This window comes from Geotrypetes seraphini, chromosome 4 (genome assembly GCF_902459505.1).
Source record: "Geotrypetes seraphini chromosome 4, aGeoSer1.1, whole genome shotgun sequence".
Lineage (NCBI taxonomy): Eukaryota > Metazoa > Chordata > Amphibia > Gymnophiona > Dermophiidae > Geotrypetes > Geotrypetes seraphini.
This window is the reverse complement of record NC_047087.1, coordinates 278,473,450-278,490,835: the sequence shown is the minus strand read 5'-3', so window position 1 is coordinate 278,490,835 and position 17,386 is coordinate 278,473,450. Positions and strand designations below refer to the sequence as shown.

Sequence of the window (17,386 nt, the reverse complement as noted above, 5' to 3'; positions counted from 1 at the left end):
AAAAATAGCTCTGATTATATCAAACTGATTCTTTTTATTATAATTTTATTGAAAACAACACTTAGGGCTCCTTTTACAAAGGTGCGTTAGGGCCTTAACGTGTGGAATAGCGCGCGCTAAAATGCCACGCATGCTAGCCGCTACCGCCTCCTCTTGAGGAGGTGGAAGTTTTTCAGGTAGCGCGCGCTAATCCGGTGCGTGCGCTAAAAATGCTAGCGCACCTTTGTAAAAGGAGCCCATAATAACACAGGAACCCATTGCAACAACATTCACCTAATCCTTCCCCCCCCCACACACACACACAATACTACAATGTGGAGTGACATAATCAAGTGAGCAACAAAACAACAGCATAAACAATGTTAATTAATTCCCCTTCACTATACGGATGCCACATCCTATAAAAGAAGCACGGCAGGGAGGCAGACTGGAAGGCAGCGGCGGTACACGGACGGGTGGGCAGGCAGGGGGTTTGACTTCGCGGGTGGGGGGTGTTGAATCCGCGGGGGGGGGAGTGTTGAATCGCAGGGGGGGGGGGGTTGAATCTGCGGGGTGGGGGTTGAATTAGGCACTGGAGAAAGGGAAGGAAGTAGGCAGGCAGGCTGGCTTCGGGGGGAGGGACAAAGGCAAGAGAAGACATAGGAAGGAGGCAGTGGGGGCACTATGGACATGGGAAGGAGGCATGGGGGGAACTAAGGACACAGGACAGGCGATGAATTTAGACATAAGATTTAGACATGAATTTAGACATAAGATATATGTGATCAATCTTCCGCAGAAGACAATTCTTCGTGAGTATATTTGCCCGCTTCTGATAAGAGGCCAAACAATCTGGCCGCAGTCATGACCAATGCTACCGGTCGACTCTGTTCCATCTCCACTCCCACCGCTGTAAAATTTAGCAGGTAAACATAGAAATCCAGAGGGATGGGAATTTTAAACACAGTCTCCAATATACTCTGGACCAAAGTCCTTGATTTTAATGCACTCCCACCAAATATAGATAAAGGAACCTTCCTGATTACACTCCTTCCAACAACTTCCAGTACCCACAGCAAATAGTTTCTTTTTAAAAAAATATCTTTATTGATTTTCCATTATTAACAAAAAGTACAACACAATATTCATATCGGTAACAATAACAAATAAGCACTTAAATTCAATCAGTAGCAATGCAATAATATAAGCCCCCACCCCCACCCCACAATTACATCAAGGAATCACACTAAAGATATATCCCTCCCCTCCCTCCCACCCTGGATGTGTCTGACTTATACCAACAAAAAAGAAGGATAAAAGAACTATAACAATTGTACAAAAGATGTTAAAGGACCCCAAACTAAGTTAAATATCTTAAAATGCCCTAGTATGTCGGCATTCATTTTCTCATACTTATAGTTTAAACATAAACTTGCCCACCAAAAAGAAAAATTAAGATGATCACGGTTTCTTGAGTTTGGTAAGAGTGTAATACTATGGGAACAATACTTTATAGCCCTGTTCAATGAGATTCACTACTACAAGAGAGACTTTCTGGACCCAGGGAAGGATTAATTTGTTGAGGGCCCCTAGGCACACAAGTACACTGGGCCCCTGCCCCTCCCCGCCCCGCCCCACCATGCGCCAGGCAGAAACAGGAAGCTGTGTCAGAGGGAAGCTTTAGGCAAGCAGCACCGCTTGCACAATTACAGTTCCCATTGCCTTTCTTACCCACGTTTCTTGCTTGTCTTACTTTCCGTCGACGGGGGAGGGCTGCGTTGCCGATCGATGCTGGAGGGACCCATTGCCGTTTGGAAAAAACAATGTTGATGCCCTCCTTCTTCGGGCCCCCCTGACCATTTCGGGCCCTAGGCATGTGCCTACTTGGCCTATTGGTTAATCCTGCCCTGTCTGGACCCATTATTGCGGTCCCTTGAAAGCTAGCCAAATACTAAAAGTGGTCATTTTCTAAACTACAGTCTACTATTCTGAGCATAGTTTCTTTCAGTTTTCAGCTCTGAACCTGCCTTTGCTGCCTAGGTCTTTGTTAAAAACAATAGAAAGCTGGAGACTTACAGTATCAAAGTATTCTCCTGTGTTCTGAAGAGCATGTCTATTATCATGACGGGAAAATGGAAATTCCATGTTTAATACTTTCTGAGAAAAAAAAAAATAGCAGATTGTTAAAGTCCCAATTTCTTTTCAGAAATAGTCCTTTTTTAATTCAAATTTTGTATTGTTTCTTGCATTATACACAACATATATACTATACATACATCAACTCAATTGCTTATTCTCAGATTAAGAAAATATAAACTGTTGTACTGGGTCAGTGCAAAGGTCCATCCATCACAGTAAACATTTTCAACAGCAGCCAAGCCAGGTCACAAGTAAAGGCAGCATAAAAAAAACCAAGTGTTTTTTCCAAGTCTAACAAATGAGATAGAAATAACTAGTGAGATAATTAAATTTTCTATATATCAGCTTAGGGAAATGTGCATTCCTGATCATTTGCATTTCATTTTCAATTTCTGCTATATAAGAACGTAAGATTAGTCTAACTGGGTCAGACCAATGGTCCATCTAGCCCAGTATCCCGTCTTCACAGTGGCCAATCCAGGTGACAAGTACCTGGCAAAAACCCAACCCATATAGTAGCAACATTCCATGCTACCAATCCAAGGCAAGCAGTAGCTTCCCCCATGTTTGTCTCAATATCAGACTATGGACTTTTTCTCCAGGAACCTGTCCAAACCTATTTTAAAACCAATTACATTAACCTCTCTTACCACATCCTCTGAGAATGCGTTCCAGAGCTTAACTATTCTCTGAGTGAAAAAAATATTTCCTCCTATTGATTTTAAAAGTATTTCCCTGTAACTTCATTGAGTATCCCCTATTCTTTGTAATTTTTGATGGAATAATAAAAAAAAAAAAATAAAATAAAAAATCGATCCACTTGTACCCATTCTACACTACTCAGGCTGTTGTAGATTTCAGTCATATCTCCCCTCAGCTGTCTCTTTTCCAAACTATAGAGCCATAACCTCTTTAGTCTTTCCTCATATGAAAGGAGATCCATCCCCTTTATCATCTTGGTCGCTGCTCTTCTTTGAACATTTCTAGTTCCATTATATATTTTTTGAGGTAAAACAAACTGAATTGAACACAATACTCAAGGTGAGGTTGCACCATAGAGCGATATAGAGGCATTTTATAACATTTTTAGTCTTGCTTACCATACCTTTTCTAATAATTCCTGGCATCTTGTTTGCGTTTTTGGCTGCTGCGGCACATTGGGCAGAAAGTTTCAGTGCATCTGGTAACTTATGATTTGGGTTATTCTTCTAAATGTGCATCACTTTGCATTTGTTATCACATAGATGTAAAATGTGTTGACTTTTTGCAGGGTTTGTTTACTGTATCATATTGTGATCCGAACTGTAAATCTTTTACACACACAGGCCAACTTAAGGAGCAGCAGGGGGTGACAAGGAGCAGCATGCTTAAGGTGACCATACGTCCCGTTTTCAACGGGACAGTCCCGTTTCCGGGCCGACCGTCCCGTTGTCCCGACCCACCGCTTCGGGACACCAAAAATGTCCCGTTTTCAGGGACAGCGTCCTGAAGCTGTGCGCGGGGCACCAGGACAGCTGATCACTTTTCCTCCCTGCCGCGCCAATTGAAACGCTGGGCCGCCACCGCTGCTTCTTGGCTTCTTCCCGAAGTCAATTTTGACATCGGAGAGGAAGTTTGGGCCAGTCAGGCAGCGATTGGCTGACCCCGAACTTCCTCTCCGATGTCAAAATTGACGTCGGGAAGAAGTCAAGAAGCAGTGGCGGCGGTCCAGCGTTTCAATCGGCGCAGCAGGGAGGCAGACTGGAAGGCAGCGGCGATACACGGGCGGGCAGGCAGGGGTTTTGAATCCGCGGAGGGGGTTGAATCTGCGGGTGGGGAATGTTAAATCCGTGTGGGGGGGGAAGTGTTGAATCGTGGGGGGGGTTGAATCTGCGGGGGGGGGGATTTGAATCAGGCACTGGAGAAAGGGAAGGAAGTAGGCAGGCAGGCTGGCTTCGGGGGGAGGGACAAAGGCAAGAGAAGACATAGGAAGGAGGCACTGGGGGCACTAGGGACACAGGACAGGCACTGGGGGCACTATGGACATGGGAAGGAGGCACTGGGGGCACTAAGGACACAGGACAGGCATTGGGGGCACTATGGACATGGGAAAGAGGCATTGGGGGCACTATGGACATGGGAAGGAAGTACTGTGGGCACTAAGGACACAGGACAGGCACTGGGGACACTATGGACATGGGAAGGAGGCATTGGGGGCACTATGGACATGGGAAGGAAACACTGGGGCACTAAGGACACAGGACAGGCATTGGGGGCACTATGGACATGGGAAGGAAGCACTGGGGCACTAAGGACAGAGGCACTGGGGGCACTAAGCACATTGGAAGGGGGCACTGGGACACTAAGGACACAGGACAGAGGCACTGGGGGTACTAAGGACATGGGAAGGAGGTACTGGGGGCACTAAGGACACAGGACAGGCACTGGGGACACTATGACATGGGAAGGAGACACTGGGGGCACTAAGGACACAGGACAGGCATTGGGGGCACTATGGACATGGGAAAGAGGCATTGGGGGCACTATGGACATGGGAAGGAGGTACTGTGGGCACTAAGGACACAGGACAGGCACTGGGGACACTATGGACATGGGAAGGAGGCATTGGGGGCACTATGGACATGGGAAGGAGACACTGGGGGCACTAAGGACACAGGACAGGCATTGGGGGCACTATGGACATGGGAAGGAAGCACTGGGGCACTAAGGACAGAGGCACTGGGGGCACTATGCACATTGGAAGGGGGCACTGGGACACTAAGGACACAGGACAGAGGCACTGGGGGTACTAAGAACATGGGAAGGAGGTACTGGGGGGCACTAGGGACACAGGACAGAGGCACTGGGGCTTTAAGGACACAGGACAGAGGCACTGGGAGGCACTATGGACATGGGAAGGAAGGAGGGAGGGAATAGAAAGGGACAATTGTTGGGCCTGAGTGTAGAAAGAAAGAAAGAAATGAATGAAAGAAAGGATACACAGTAAGAAGGAAACACAACCAGAGACTCATGAAATCACCAGACAGCAAAGGTAGGAAAAATGATTCTATTTTCAATTTAGTGATCAAAACTTGTCAGTTTTGAGAATTTATATCTGCTGTCTATATTTTGCACTATATTTGTCTATTTTTCTATAGTTACTGAGATGACATTGCATATTTTAAAGTCATTTGCCTTGACATCTTTGAAAACCCCAAATGATAATTAACATTTTCTCTGCGTATAGTGTGCTTTGTAGTTTTTTTTAATTTTTAGGTTACCATTATGAATTAATATAAAGATATTATGTGTACATGAAAAATGAATGGAAGAAATTAGGGGTGGGATTGGGGGCGGGGCTAGGGCAGGGTTGAGGCAGGGCTAGGGCGGGATTGGGGCGGGACTAGGGCAGAATTGGGGGCGGGACTGACAATTAATAGATGTCCCCTTTTGATGAAAAAAATAAATGGTCACGTTAAGCATTAAGCACGTTAAGCAGGAGCAGAGAAGGGACAGGGTGAGAGCCCAGGAGAGAAGCAGGAGGACCCCTGGAGTGACAAACCTGCCTTGCAGGGTGATGAAGGGCAGGAGGTAGAGGGGCATCAGGGCCCCCCAATGTTGGCCTATGCACCTTGACCAACTCCTGCATGCAGCAATCCTTCCTCATGCATGGAGACTGGCTGCTGGAGCTCATGCACAGAGGCAGATCATGGTCCAAATGGTGGGCCTGCTACAAAGGCTGCTTGAGCAGTGCTAGATTGTGCACTAAGGACCATGGACACCTTTGGTGCGGGCCTGGAGGAGGGGTTTGAGCTGCTCACAGAGATCCTGCATGATTGCCCTATCAAAACAGTATCTGTTGCTTGTAGAAGGAAAAAGCTGAGGAGAGAGGGCAGTGCCCGGTGATGCAGGGAGGCAGAGTTGAAAATGTAAGATGATACTGTCTGTATCCCTTGCAGGTGAAGATGCACTACCCCTAGGTTCAGGACTCATGTGCTTTTTGCATTTTAAACTGTATTTACTTAATGTTAAAGTCCATATTAGAAGTTGCCACCCCAGAAAAGAATATAGGCAAGACTTTGAAAATTCTGGGCTTGGTATGAGGTGGCAGTCAGAAAAGTAAAAAGAATGTTAGGAATCAGGAATGGAAAATCTCAATGCCTCTGTATTGCAACCTTGACCATTGTGTGCAACTCTTGTTGCCACATCTCAAAATAAAAGAGAAAAAAAAAAAGCAGAACTAGAAATGGTAAAGAGTAGGGAAACCAAAATGCTGAAGGAGAATGTACAATTCCCTTATAGAAAAAGCTAAAAAAAAGTTGGGGCTTTTCAGCTGGGAGAGAAGACCAAAGGGAGATATGATAGGTCTATAAAAATCATGAGTAGGTAAATATAAATTGGTTGTTTATTCTTTTAGAAAGCAGAAAGACTAAAGAACTCCCCATAACGTTACTAAATAGCATGTTTTAAACAAGTTGTAGAAAATATTTTTTCCACACAATTATCCTTGGTCACTGAACTTTGAGACACTGTGGTAAAAGCAATTATCATAGTTTGTTTAATAAAGGTTTAGACAAGTTCCTGGAGGAAAAGTCCATAAACTGGTATAATCCCAGAGAATCAGAGCGAGCCACTGCTCATCCTTGAGCATAAGCAACATGAAATCTATTTACTTTTTAAAATCTTGACAGTTACTTGAAACACGGATTGAGCACTGCTGGAAACAGGATGCTGGGTTTGGTGGACATTTGATCTAATCTATTTGTATGGCAACTCTTAAGTCCTACCTAATATATATTTGCCATTTTATTTATATTCCGCATATTCAAAAATCTATGTGGGTTACAAAATAACACACATCTTGAAAACCCGATGGGACTAAGTGTGCCCCAAGAATTGGGTTGGAATGACTTGTCTAATTAATTGTCCTATGCTTTTTTTTTTTTTTTTTTTTTTTTATAACTTACAAATTATAGTGCATTTGAAGGATACATTGGAGGGATCTTTTTAATCTGTATAGAAGCTCCAATTTAACTGAACTGCCCTGGGCGATTTGAGACTGACCTCAGTGGTGGTGTGTGTTTGCATTTGGCTGAGGTCTATGGAGAACCCCTCCCCCCCTCCACACATCTCATTACAGGTAAGAAATCCAGCTTTCTCCTATATCAAACAGCCTAAAGCAATTATACTGAAAATGACCACAAAGATCAGAGTTCTCATATTAGCATTTTTCCTGCATAGCAACCCACATAATATTGTAAGGGTCAATGGGACATATACAAAAAGATTCTGAAGTATAGTCCAACCAAATATACTCATCTAGAGAATAATGTTTGAAAGTATGAATGGACGTCTCCATGGCCACCTTGGAAATTTCAGAAAGGGTGACTAATACCATATTTGCTCTTTGAGGTAGCTTTGGCTTGGAGCTTCTCCTGCCTGCTTAACTTGATTACTACCACCTAGCCCCCAATATTCAACATCACTAAAGCATGCAGTGCTACTAAATATTGCCTCTGACGGGCCCCAGGGTTAAGTGGGTGCCAGCAATATTCAGTGCTGGTACCCCTATGACTAAGCGGGTAAATTTAGGACAGTCCTAAAATTATCTCACTTAGCTAAGGGGGCCCTGGCACTGAATATCAGCTGGAACTCACATAACTATTTTTAATGCTGAAAGCCCCTCAATCCCCTTCCCAGCCTCCAAAAAAGCCTTCTTCCTCCTGCCCCCCTCTACCCAGCTCCTACCCTAATGTCCCTGGTGCTCCTTGAGGGTTGTTGGGGGCAAAAGCAAAGCCCCCTTGCAGTGAGCCTTTGCAAATGGCGGCGGCAACCTTCCAAGGTAGCTACTGTAAGCTGCTGTGAGAGGTCACGGCAGCCATTTTCAAGGGTTCACCACAAAGGGCAGCAGAAAGGGGGCTTCACTCATGCCCTTGATCCCCACAGACTACCAAGTACATCGGGTAGTATTGGGGGGGGGGGGCAGAAACATTTAGCAGATTACTTTTTGAAAAACTTCAGAGATTAGCAGTATTAAAAGGAAAGCGGACGTTGCGTACTTGCAGGAGTCCCATCTTTCTCAGATTGAGCATGCTAAACTCAAGAGGGGTTGGGTGGGGAAAGTCTACTCTTCTACTTTTGGTGGAAGACAGCGAGGAGTTGCTATCTTGATGCATAAATGCTTACCGTTCACCTTACATAAACAAATTCAAGATAAGGAGGGGAGGTATAATATAGTGTTGGGGGAACTATGGGGGCTGAAATTACTACTTTGTAGCATTTGTGCTCCGAATGTTTACTGTCACAAATTTTTTCCTCTGTTCTTACCTATCTCTCTGGCTATCCAGATTACAGGGAGCGATATGAATATTACTGCGGAGCCGAGTGTGGATTGTAAGCCGCCCTGACCTCGCACTCGGGATCATGATATGCGAGGAGTGGGCTTTCTCTCCCAACACCTGGACATGGTGGTTGTGTGGCATGCTTTACACCCTTTTGACCAGGATTTTACTTTCTATTTCCATACCCATAAGGTGTACACTAGGCTGGACTATCTCTTTCTTGATAAGCAGTTGTTTGCTAAGGCTACCAAGGTGAAGATATCCGAAGCCACAGTCTCACTCTGACTGTGGCCCCTACTCAATAGGCTCAGTCATGGGAATTGTCTCATTTGTACGCTGACCCGGATTTTTGAGCTTTTCTGAGAGCCCGATGGGTGGACTATCAGACAACCAATACATTCCTGATCTGGGGCCTGTTACTTTTTGGTTTGCCTCCAAAGCAATGCTGCGTGGCCACATCATCGCATACCACGGCTGCTAAGAGGCGGGTGCATATTAATACCTTATCCGATTCAGATCATTTAGAGTAAAATAGAGGCCTTGCTCAATCAGCACGCGGAGCAATCACTTTATTATCACAGATATCAGCTTTATTGGTGGGGGAGCAAATCCGGGAAGCTTTTGGCCAATCTCATCCGCCCCTTTAAAAAATGTCAAATTAGAGATACCCAGGGGACCCGCGATGAAAGGGAACAGCAAATTGCAGAGCAGTTTGTTTGGTGCTACAAAGCTTTGTATGGTAGTAAAATATTAGATCGGGATGTTCTGGATGCTTTCTTCCAGGGCCTGGGGGTGCCCCATTTGGAGGCTGATCAGGCTGTCTCTCTGAGTGCCCCAATTACGGGCCCGGAGATGTTACTGACCATAAAATCTCTCACCCTGGTGACGGCATCTGGCCCCAATGGCTTGGGTTAAATATTAGATCGGGATGTTCTGGATGCTTTCTTCCAGGGCCTGGGGGTGCCCCATTTGGAGGCTGATCAGGCTGTTTCTCTGAGTGCCCCGATTACGGGCCCAGAGATGTTACTGACCATAAAATCTCTCACCCTGGTGACGGCATCTGGCCCCAATGGCTTGGGCTCGGAATATTACCGGATTCTCCAGGATTTGGTGGCATAGCCACTTAGTGCAATGTGTAATGCTGTGGCAGCCGAGGGTGGGGCCTTTCCGGATAATCTTGCTCATGTTGTTTTGTTCCCTAAACCGGGCAAAGATCCGATCTTGGTTGGTTCTTTCCAGCCTATCTCCCTGTTGGACCATGATATTAAGTTACTGACCATGACTATGGTGCGTCGCCTGAATTTCTTTCTCCCTGGTCTCATATATACAGATCAGGTGGGTTTCGTGCCCGGGCATTATGCCTCTATGAACCTGATGAAAGTTTTGGGTGCCATCTATGATCAGGTTGATCGAGGAGGTCAGCCAGCAGTTGCGGGACTAGACATGGAGAAGGCTTTCAACAGCATCTCCTGGGATTATATATTTTGGGTTCTGGACTGACGGCTTTCAGAGGCACTTCTTTGCTTGGGTAACTGCTCTCTATACAGCCCCCAAGGCTTGGCTTTTGATTAATGGGGGGTCGCATGGAGGCTTTTGGGATGCAGCGGAGTATGCAGCAGGGCTGTCCTCTTTCGCTCCTTCTTTTTCTTCTGGCCATAGAACCCCTTGCTATTAAAATCCAGGTGATGCGGGTGAGGGGGGGCACGAATGCAAAATTTGCTGTTCCTGGACCAGGTTTCGGTTCATCTACCTAGGGCCTTGGAGATGATCTGTGATTTGAGGGCTTTGTCTGGGTTGCAAGTGAATTTTGAGAGAGCTCTTGCTGCCTTCTGGTGGTCCCCCGGAGCCCTGGCATGCTTTATTACCTATTTCTCCTTCAATCAACTTCGTGTGTTATTTGGGTAAAACTATCCTTTATACTGCTAATGTTCTCCGTCCTCTCGAGGCTATTGAGAAATTATGCTTGGCCTTGAAGGAGCTCCCGCTGGGGCTTTTGGGTCGCACAGCCTTTGTAAATATGGTTTTGGTTCCCAAATTATTGTATCTCCTCCAGACCATGCCCCTTTGGCTTCATCGTCAGGACGAGCTTCATTTCAAAATCGGTCATTTCTCAGTTTCTTTGGAAGTCTAGAGCTCTTCGGATTGGAGTGCTCAAGCTTTCTCTTGACAAGAGCTTTGGTGGTCTTAATGTTCCTGATATCTGCTTATACAATGTATGCGTTGAATCCACGAAGGGCATATGAGATGTGACCAGTATTTTCCACCGGGTTGGATGGCAGGTTGGAGCCATCCCTTTAACTTTATCAATCTGCTTCATTTCCAGTCTGATCCCTCTCGCCAACACTGGACTCGTTTCCAATTTTTACTGCCTTTGTGGAGGGCTTGGCAGTGGTGGACCCACAGACAGGGTCTTAGCACCGTAGTCTCTCCTTTTTTGCGGCTTGAGGGGAATTCTCAATTTGTTCCGGGCTGGGGCCGCTCCGTGTTCGGGGATTGGGCATCCCGGGGATGTGTGACTATGGAGCACGTGTTGGACCTTCACCCTACTGATTTCCTTTCTTTCCAACAAGTTCGTGATCACTGGAATGTTCCCCATCGCTCTTTATTTTCATACTTCCAGCTTCGACATTACTGAGAAACTGAATGCCGAGGGCATACTGGGGCATGGGTTAAAGGCCCGCTAGATATCCGTTTTTCCACTACCCCACATCAGTTTCTCTGTCTTAATGGTATCACATTTTGAAATCTTCTATTTCTTTATCAGTCTTGGGAGCACTGTGGGCGCACACCTGGGGCAGCCCATTTCTGAGCATCAGTTCTTTAAGTGTTTTAAGACTTTGTATGTCTTCACGAAATCTGCTGATTTTCAAGAACTCCAATACAAGGTCCTCCACAGAGCTTATATTACCTGGCAGAAAGGGGCGCGTATAGAGCTTTGGGACAGTGACCTTTGTGTTAAGTGTCAGTGTGAGGGTGCTTCCTCTTTTGGAGTGGAGTAGGTTTTCAGGAGCCCCTTCGGGTGCAGGGTCTGACCCTCCTGCTTTGCAGATTCTTGTACAATGCCATCCTCTTAGGGTTTCAGAGGATGCTCCACCGGAGGCCCAATGGAAGAGTAGACTTTGGGAACTGGCTCAGTTTGAGATTAGGGCTTCTCCTCTGTCCTCTAATCTGTCCAAGCAACATTACGTTAACCTGTGGAAGTGCTTGCGTGATCTGGTGACCTGAATGGACCTTGACATGCCTGTTTCCCCCTTGTCTGGCTTCCAGGCTTTTTGCATTTGTTTTTCTTGCTCTGTGGGTACCTCAGGGTGAGTCAAGGGGTTGGTTGGAGATGTGTAGGTTGAGTGTTTGGGCTGTGAGTTGTGGTGGTTGGTGTGTTAGTGTATGAGAATGTTGTTAGAGAGCAAGCATGAATTAAGACCTAAAAGAGAGAAAAAAAAGTCTTTTTGGTTTATTTTGTTTACACCTCAGCACCTGGGTGGGGTTGGAGAGGTTATAACCCTATGGGGAATTTAGGAAACGCCTAAAAACATATCTAAATACTTGGGCAACTAACCTGCACAATCTCATTCCACAATAACTGATCCCTAGAGCTGTTAATTACTAGCTTTTAACTTTGTTAAATCCACTCAATTTGTAGCATATTTTAATTATTATAAACCGCACAGAACTTCACGGCAGTGGCGTACCTAGCATATGTGACACCCGGGGCCCACCATTTTTTGACCCCCCCCCCCCATCTCTATGAAAAATATGATTTTTAGTAACAATCTACATATCGCACAACAAGAGTGTACCTAGGAAAAGGCAGCATCTTAAATACTGCAGTGAGCACTAGAACACCAACACATACATTGTAAAACTAAACAAACCAGATCCTGCATAGTCAATTGATCCTGTACAGTCGATGCTATCAGAAAATCAGAAAGCCATGTCCCTTTCATACAGACAGATACATCCTCACCCAATATGGAATAATCACAAACTAAAAATAGAAATATGTAAACAAAAGTTAAACTGAACTGTCAAGAAACCAGACTCTGCATACAATGCAATACCATAACACCACAAAAACAGTAATACATGTCCTCTAATACTGTGCAAAATATAAAGACAGTAGATGTAAATTTGAAAAAACTGATACATAACAATCACCACTTTACAAATTAACAAATAAAAATAAAACAAATAATGAGAAATAAGAAAATACCATTTTATTGGACTAATCCCCGTAAGCTCGGTCCTCATCCCCACAAACCACCTGATTCCATCCACACAAGCCTTGAATTGTTTTATATTGAACTTATTATATTAAAGTATAAAAAGAAACAATATTCTGTACAATTGTCAATTTATAAATCAGCGTCTTCTCTCCACTCTCTCTTCCCCATTTCCCTTCAGCGTCCTCAGCCCACTCTCTCTCCACTTTCCTTCAGCGCACGCATATAAAAACAAGCAAAGTAATTTTATATCATTTTCATTCTATTCATTCATAGAAATTAAAGTCTAAATAATGCTAGTCACACAACAAAACATGATTTTACAAAAATAATTCCCTGCACAGTCAAGCCTGCAAGGATTACTAGATGTCTTTCAGCAGCTCCCCTCCCTCCCCCTTACCTTCGTGGCCAAGTCAAAATGATCTACCAACAATACAATTTTAAAAACACAAAGCACACTGTATGCAGAGAAAATGTTAATTATCATTTATATTCCACGGGTTTTCAAAGAGGTCAAGGCAGATGACTTTATGCAATGTCACCTCAGTAACAACTATACAAAAATAGACAAATATACCCCCTCCCTTTTTACTAAACCACAATAGCGTTTTTTAGCACAGGGAGCTGCGCTGAATGCCTCACGCTGCTCTCGACGCTCATAGGCTTCCTGCGCTAAAAACTGCTATCGTGGTTTAGTAAAAGGGGGCCATAGTGCAAAATAGACAGCATATATAAATTCTCAAAACGGACACATTTTGATCACTAAATTGAAAATAAAATCATTTTTCCTACCTTTGGTAATTTCATCAGCCTCTGGTTGCACTTTATTCTTCTGACTATGCATCCAATATTTCTTCCCTTCTTTCAGCCTCCTGTATGCTTCTTCTCCTCCAGACCTCATTCCCTCCCCCAACTTTTTCTTTGTTTAATCCTGTCCCCTTCTTTCTCTCTCCATTCCCCCTTTCTTACTGTATGCCTGTCTTTCTCTCTCTGTGCCCCATTTTTTTCTTTCACCCTGCCCCCTTCTTTCTTCTTTCACCCTCCCCCTTCTTTCTTTCTCTCTCCATGTCCCATTTTTTTCTTTCTTTCACCCTGCCCCCTTTCTTTCTTTCTGGATCCCTGTCCCCCCCTTTCTTTCTTTCTCCCTGCCCTCCCCCATGCCACCGCCATTGGGAAACATATTGCTGCCACCACTGCCAGGGAAAAGCTGCCACTAGCCATCGGAAACAGGCCGGCGCCGAATTCGCCCTGCTTCTATTCCCGTGGGCCGACCAACTCTGGCTGCCTGACGTCAATTCTAACGTCGGAGAGGACGTTCCGGGCCAGCCGGGCAGCAATTGGCTGGCCCAGAACATCCTCTCCGACGTCAGAATTGACGTCGGACGATTAGAGTTGGTCGGCTCGCGGGGAAGAGAAGCAGGGAGAACTCGGCACCGACTTCTTTCTGATGACGGCAATGGCAGCCTTTCACCAGCAGCAGCCTATTCCCCGGTAAGTTACCAGCTGTGCACCTGGGGCAGACGCCCCCCCTCCTCCCCCCCACGGAATGCCACTGCTTCACAGTCCTGCGGTATATAAACTGTTATATTATTATTATTATATTGTAACACTGTGACTGTTAAACTGTAACCCATTCTGAGCTCTCTGGGGAAGATGGGATATAAAACTAACTAACTAAAAATATATATTTTTTTTTATATGGAGGGGGTGTTAAAAAGTGATCGACCCCGGCTGTGTCACATACCCTAGATACGCCATGAATGTGATGCAATCATTCTTTGTTAGAGTTCTTGGGCCATAGTCTATGCTACTCAAGCCTTCAAAAGTATGAACTTAATAATCAGATTGTCTATACCAGTGTTCTTCAACCACCGGTCCGTGGACTGGTGCCGGTCCACAGAAATTTCCTGCTGATCCACAGGGCCAGCACGTGCATCAGGCCCAAAACAGTGTTCTTCAATCACTGGTCCATGGTGCGATCGATGCAGCGTTATCTTTGAACCAGCTCCCTCTTCCTCACTGATTCAGTGCACAAAGCCACGGGCAGTGGCTCCTATGCGCGTCCTGCGTCTGAACCAGAAGCCTTCTCTCTGACGTTGCAACGTCAGAGGGAAGGCTTCCAGATGAGGCATGGGACGCGCAAGGAGCTGCTGCCCGCAGCTTTGTGCACTGCATTAGTGAGGAAGAGGGAGCCGGCCTGAAGATAATACTGGGGGCGGCATAAAAGGACCAGGCTGGAGCAGGCCAGAAGGTAAGGCATAGCATGGAGTGAGAGAGACAACAAAGGTAGGGGGAATGAATTTATTTTTGAATTTAGTGTTTGAATTATGTCAATTTTGAGAATTTACATCTGCTGTCAGTGTGCTTTGTGTAGTTTAATTTTGTGGTTAACCATTATGTATTGTTAATATGATTATATTGTGTATCTGTGAAAAATGAATGGAAAAAATAGTGTTACAATTAGTACAAATTAAATGTATAATTAGTACAAATAGTACAATTAGTACTATTATGGGGCGGGGTCTGGGGTGGAGATTGGGTAGAGATGGGCAGGGTCTGGCCCACAACATAGCCCAGTGTTCTTCAACCGCCGGTCCACGGACCGATGCCGGTATACAGAATAATTCTTTTATTTCTGTCGGTCCATTGGTGTAAAAAGGTTGACAAACACTGGTCTATACTGTGTGGATTGAGCCTTCTGCTTAGATAGTCAAATAACTGATTGCATATGCCAAATAAATAGGTGCCATAAAAGTAGTTGTTATTGGGGGTTTTATTAAGCTTTCAAATTGTCATTTATAATCCATAAACATAATAAGAAAATGGAAATCATTATCATAAGAAAAAAGGAGAAAAAAAAAAAAATACCTAAAAAAGATTTTTTTTTTAATAGTATAAACAGTTTTTATTGAACAGAAAGTTAAAAGTATAAGAAATACAGCAAAAAGCATAGAAGTTGTTCAAAATACAATTGTAAAACCCCCAACATAGCTCCCCCCATCAACATTGGTAACAAGGAAATTTACAGCAAGGAACAGGAAAGGCAAAGAGACATCAAATATCACATTGGACAATCAGTAAGGTCCCAAACAATATCCAAAAGAAGAGGAAAAGCTTGAAAATCAGGGCCCTGGACTCTTATGGGCCCCTAAAGACTCGAAAAAGGGATCTTCCCTCCCCCCAAAACACCCCTCCTCACCCACAAAGACAACGACAAACACAAAAAGAGAGAGGAAAAAAAAAACTCACACTAGGAGGAATAACAAGGAATACCAAGCCTGGAAAATGGGCAATCCCAGGGTCGCCCATCTCCCCCCCCCCCCCCCCCCCCCCCCCCGGCTCACGAAATTTATTTATTTATTTTTTTGAGAATATCCATCAAGTCCTCTTCATGGTAGAAGTATTTCTTACGCTAGAAACAAAATTTATAAAGTAACAATTTATAAGCGTTACTAATCAGTTATTATTCCATACAGAATGGCGGGCCTGCTCCTTCCCGAAGCATTGTGGGATGCACTGGGAAGGAGCATAAGGGCCTGATTGGCTCAGGAGCCAAAAGTATTAGGCTTACCATTCTGGTGCTTGAAGAAACTGACACCAATGTTCCTTGCCGGGTTGATGTGGGGTCTTGAGTTTCTGCACATGCTCAAAGCTGGCTCCCACCATCTCAGGGATTCTCAGAGAGGGTGGGAGCTGGCAAGCCTGAGTAGGCATGTACAGAAGCTCAAGGCCTTGCACATGGAACGTTGGTGTCAGTTTCTTCGAACATCGGAACAATAAGTCGAATGATGGATGGGTGGGACGAGGATAGTCATTGGGGAGAGAGGTTTGTGGAGGAAAGTAGCACATTTCATCAGGGGAGGGCTGGGTTTGTGAAGGATGTTTGTGCTGGACAGAAATGCCAGGCATCAGGAGAGGTGGACAGCAGTGGCACCGATAATTGGGTCAGGTGAGGAGGACAAAAGTGATGGTTATCAGTTCAGGACTTGAATATAAACTGAGACCCCCATTTTTGGGCCATTTTCTTGGCCCAAAATCTTGGTTTATATTCGAGTATATACGGGTAACTTGTGCTAGCTGAGTTGATAGACAAGTTAAACCCAACCAACATCTATACGAGGAGATATTTTCCCAAGTCAAGTTTTCAGGACACCCGAAATGAACATGAATGAAATATAATTTGTATACAGTATAATGTATGCAGGATTGGGTTGAAAACCTCTGCTGTAGATAGTTGAAATTATGAGTGATGCTCTAATTTGGGATTAAAACAAATGCAAATAATCATCTTGCAGACATTTCAATTGTACCTAGGGTAATGAAATATAAAGTAGAGGCTCATTTACAAAGCACTTAGACACACAAAGTCCCAAAGAAATTTGTGGTACTTTGTGTGCCTAAGTGTTATGAAAATGAGCCCCACAGAATACAGAGAAGGAAACTGAGCGAGGTGTTTAGGACTTCCAAATTTAAAAACAGAGATCATTGAGCCAGGTGAGAACAAAAGCTTACCCATAATGACCAGGGTGACTGATAGGGTTATAAGTTACATTCTGAGCTAGAGAATGAGAGCAGGAACACTCCAACAGGACTAGAAAGAATGAGTTATCATATTTTTTTTTTTTTTTTTCCACTAAAGATGCACCTGACCATAAGACGCATCTAGATTTAGAGGAGGAAAACAAGAAAAAAAAAATATTCTGAACCAAATGGTGTAACTAATATATT

At 44.5% G+C, this 17,386-nt stretch overlaps 1 protein-coding gene across 2 annotated transcripts in view; it reads right to left on the bottom strand.

Annotated features, from left to right (window-relative positions):
- TEX36 (testis expressed 36) overlaps window positions 1-17,386 on the bottom strand; it is a 41,538-nt gene that overhangs the window by 1,773 nt on the left and 22,379 nt on the right. For both annotated transcript variants that reach the window (XM_033940649.1, XM_033940650.1), the window contains one exon: window positions 2,056-2,136. In XM_033940649.1, the coding sequence (XP_033796540.1) occupies window positions 2,056-2,136 (81 nt within the window). The remainder of the gene's footprint in view (window positions 1-2,055; window positions 2,137-17,386) is intronic.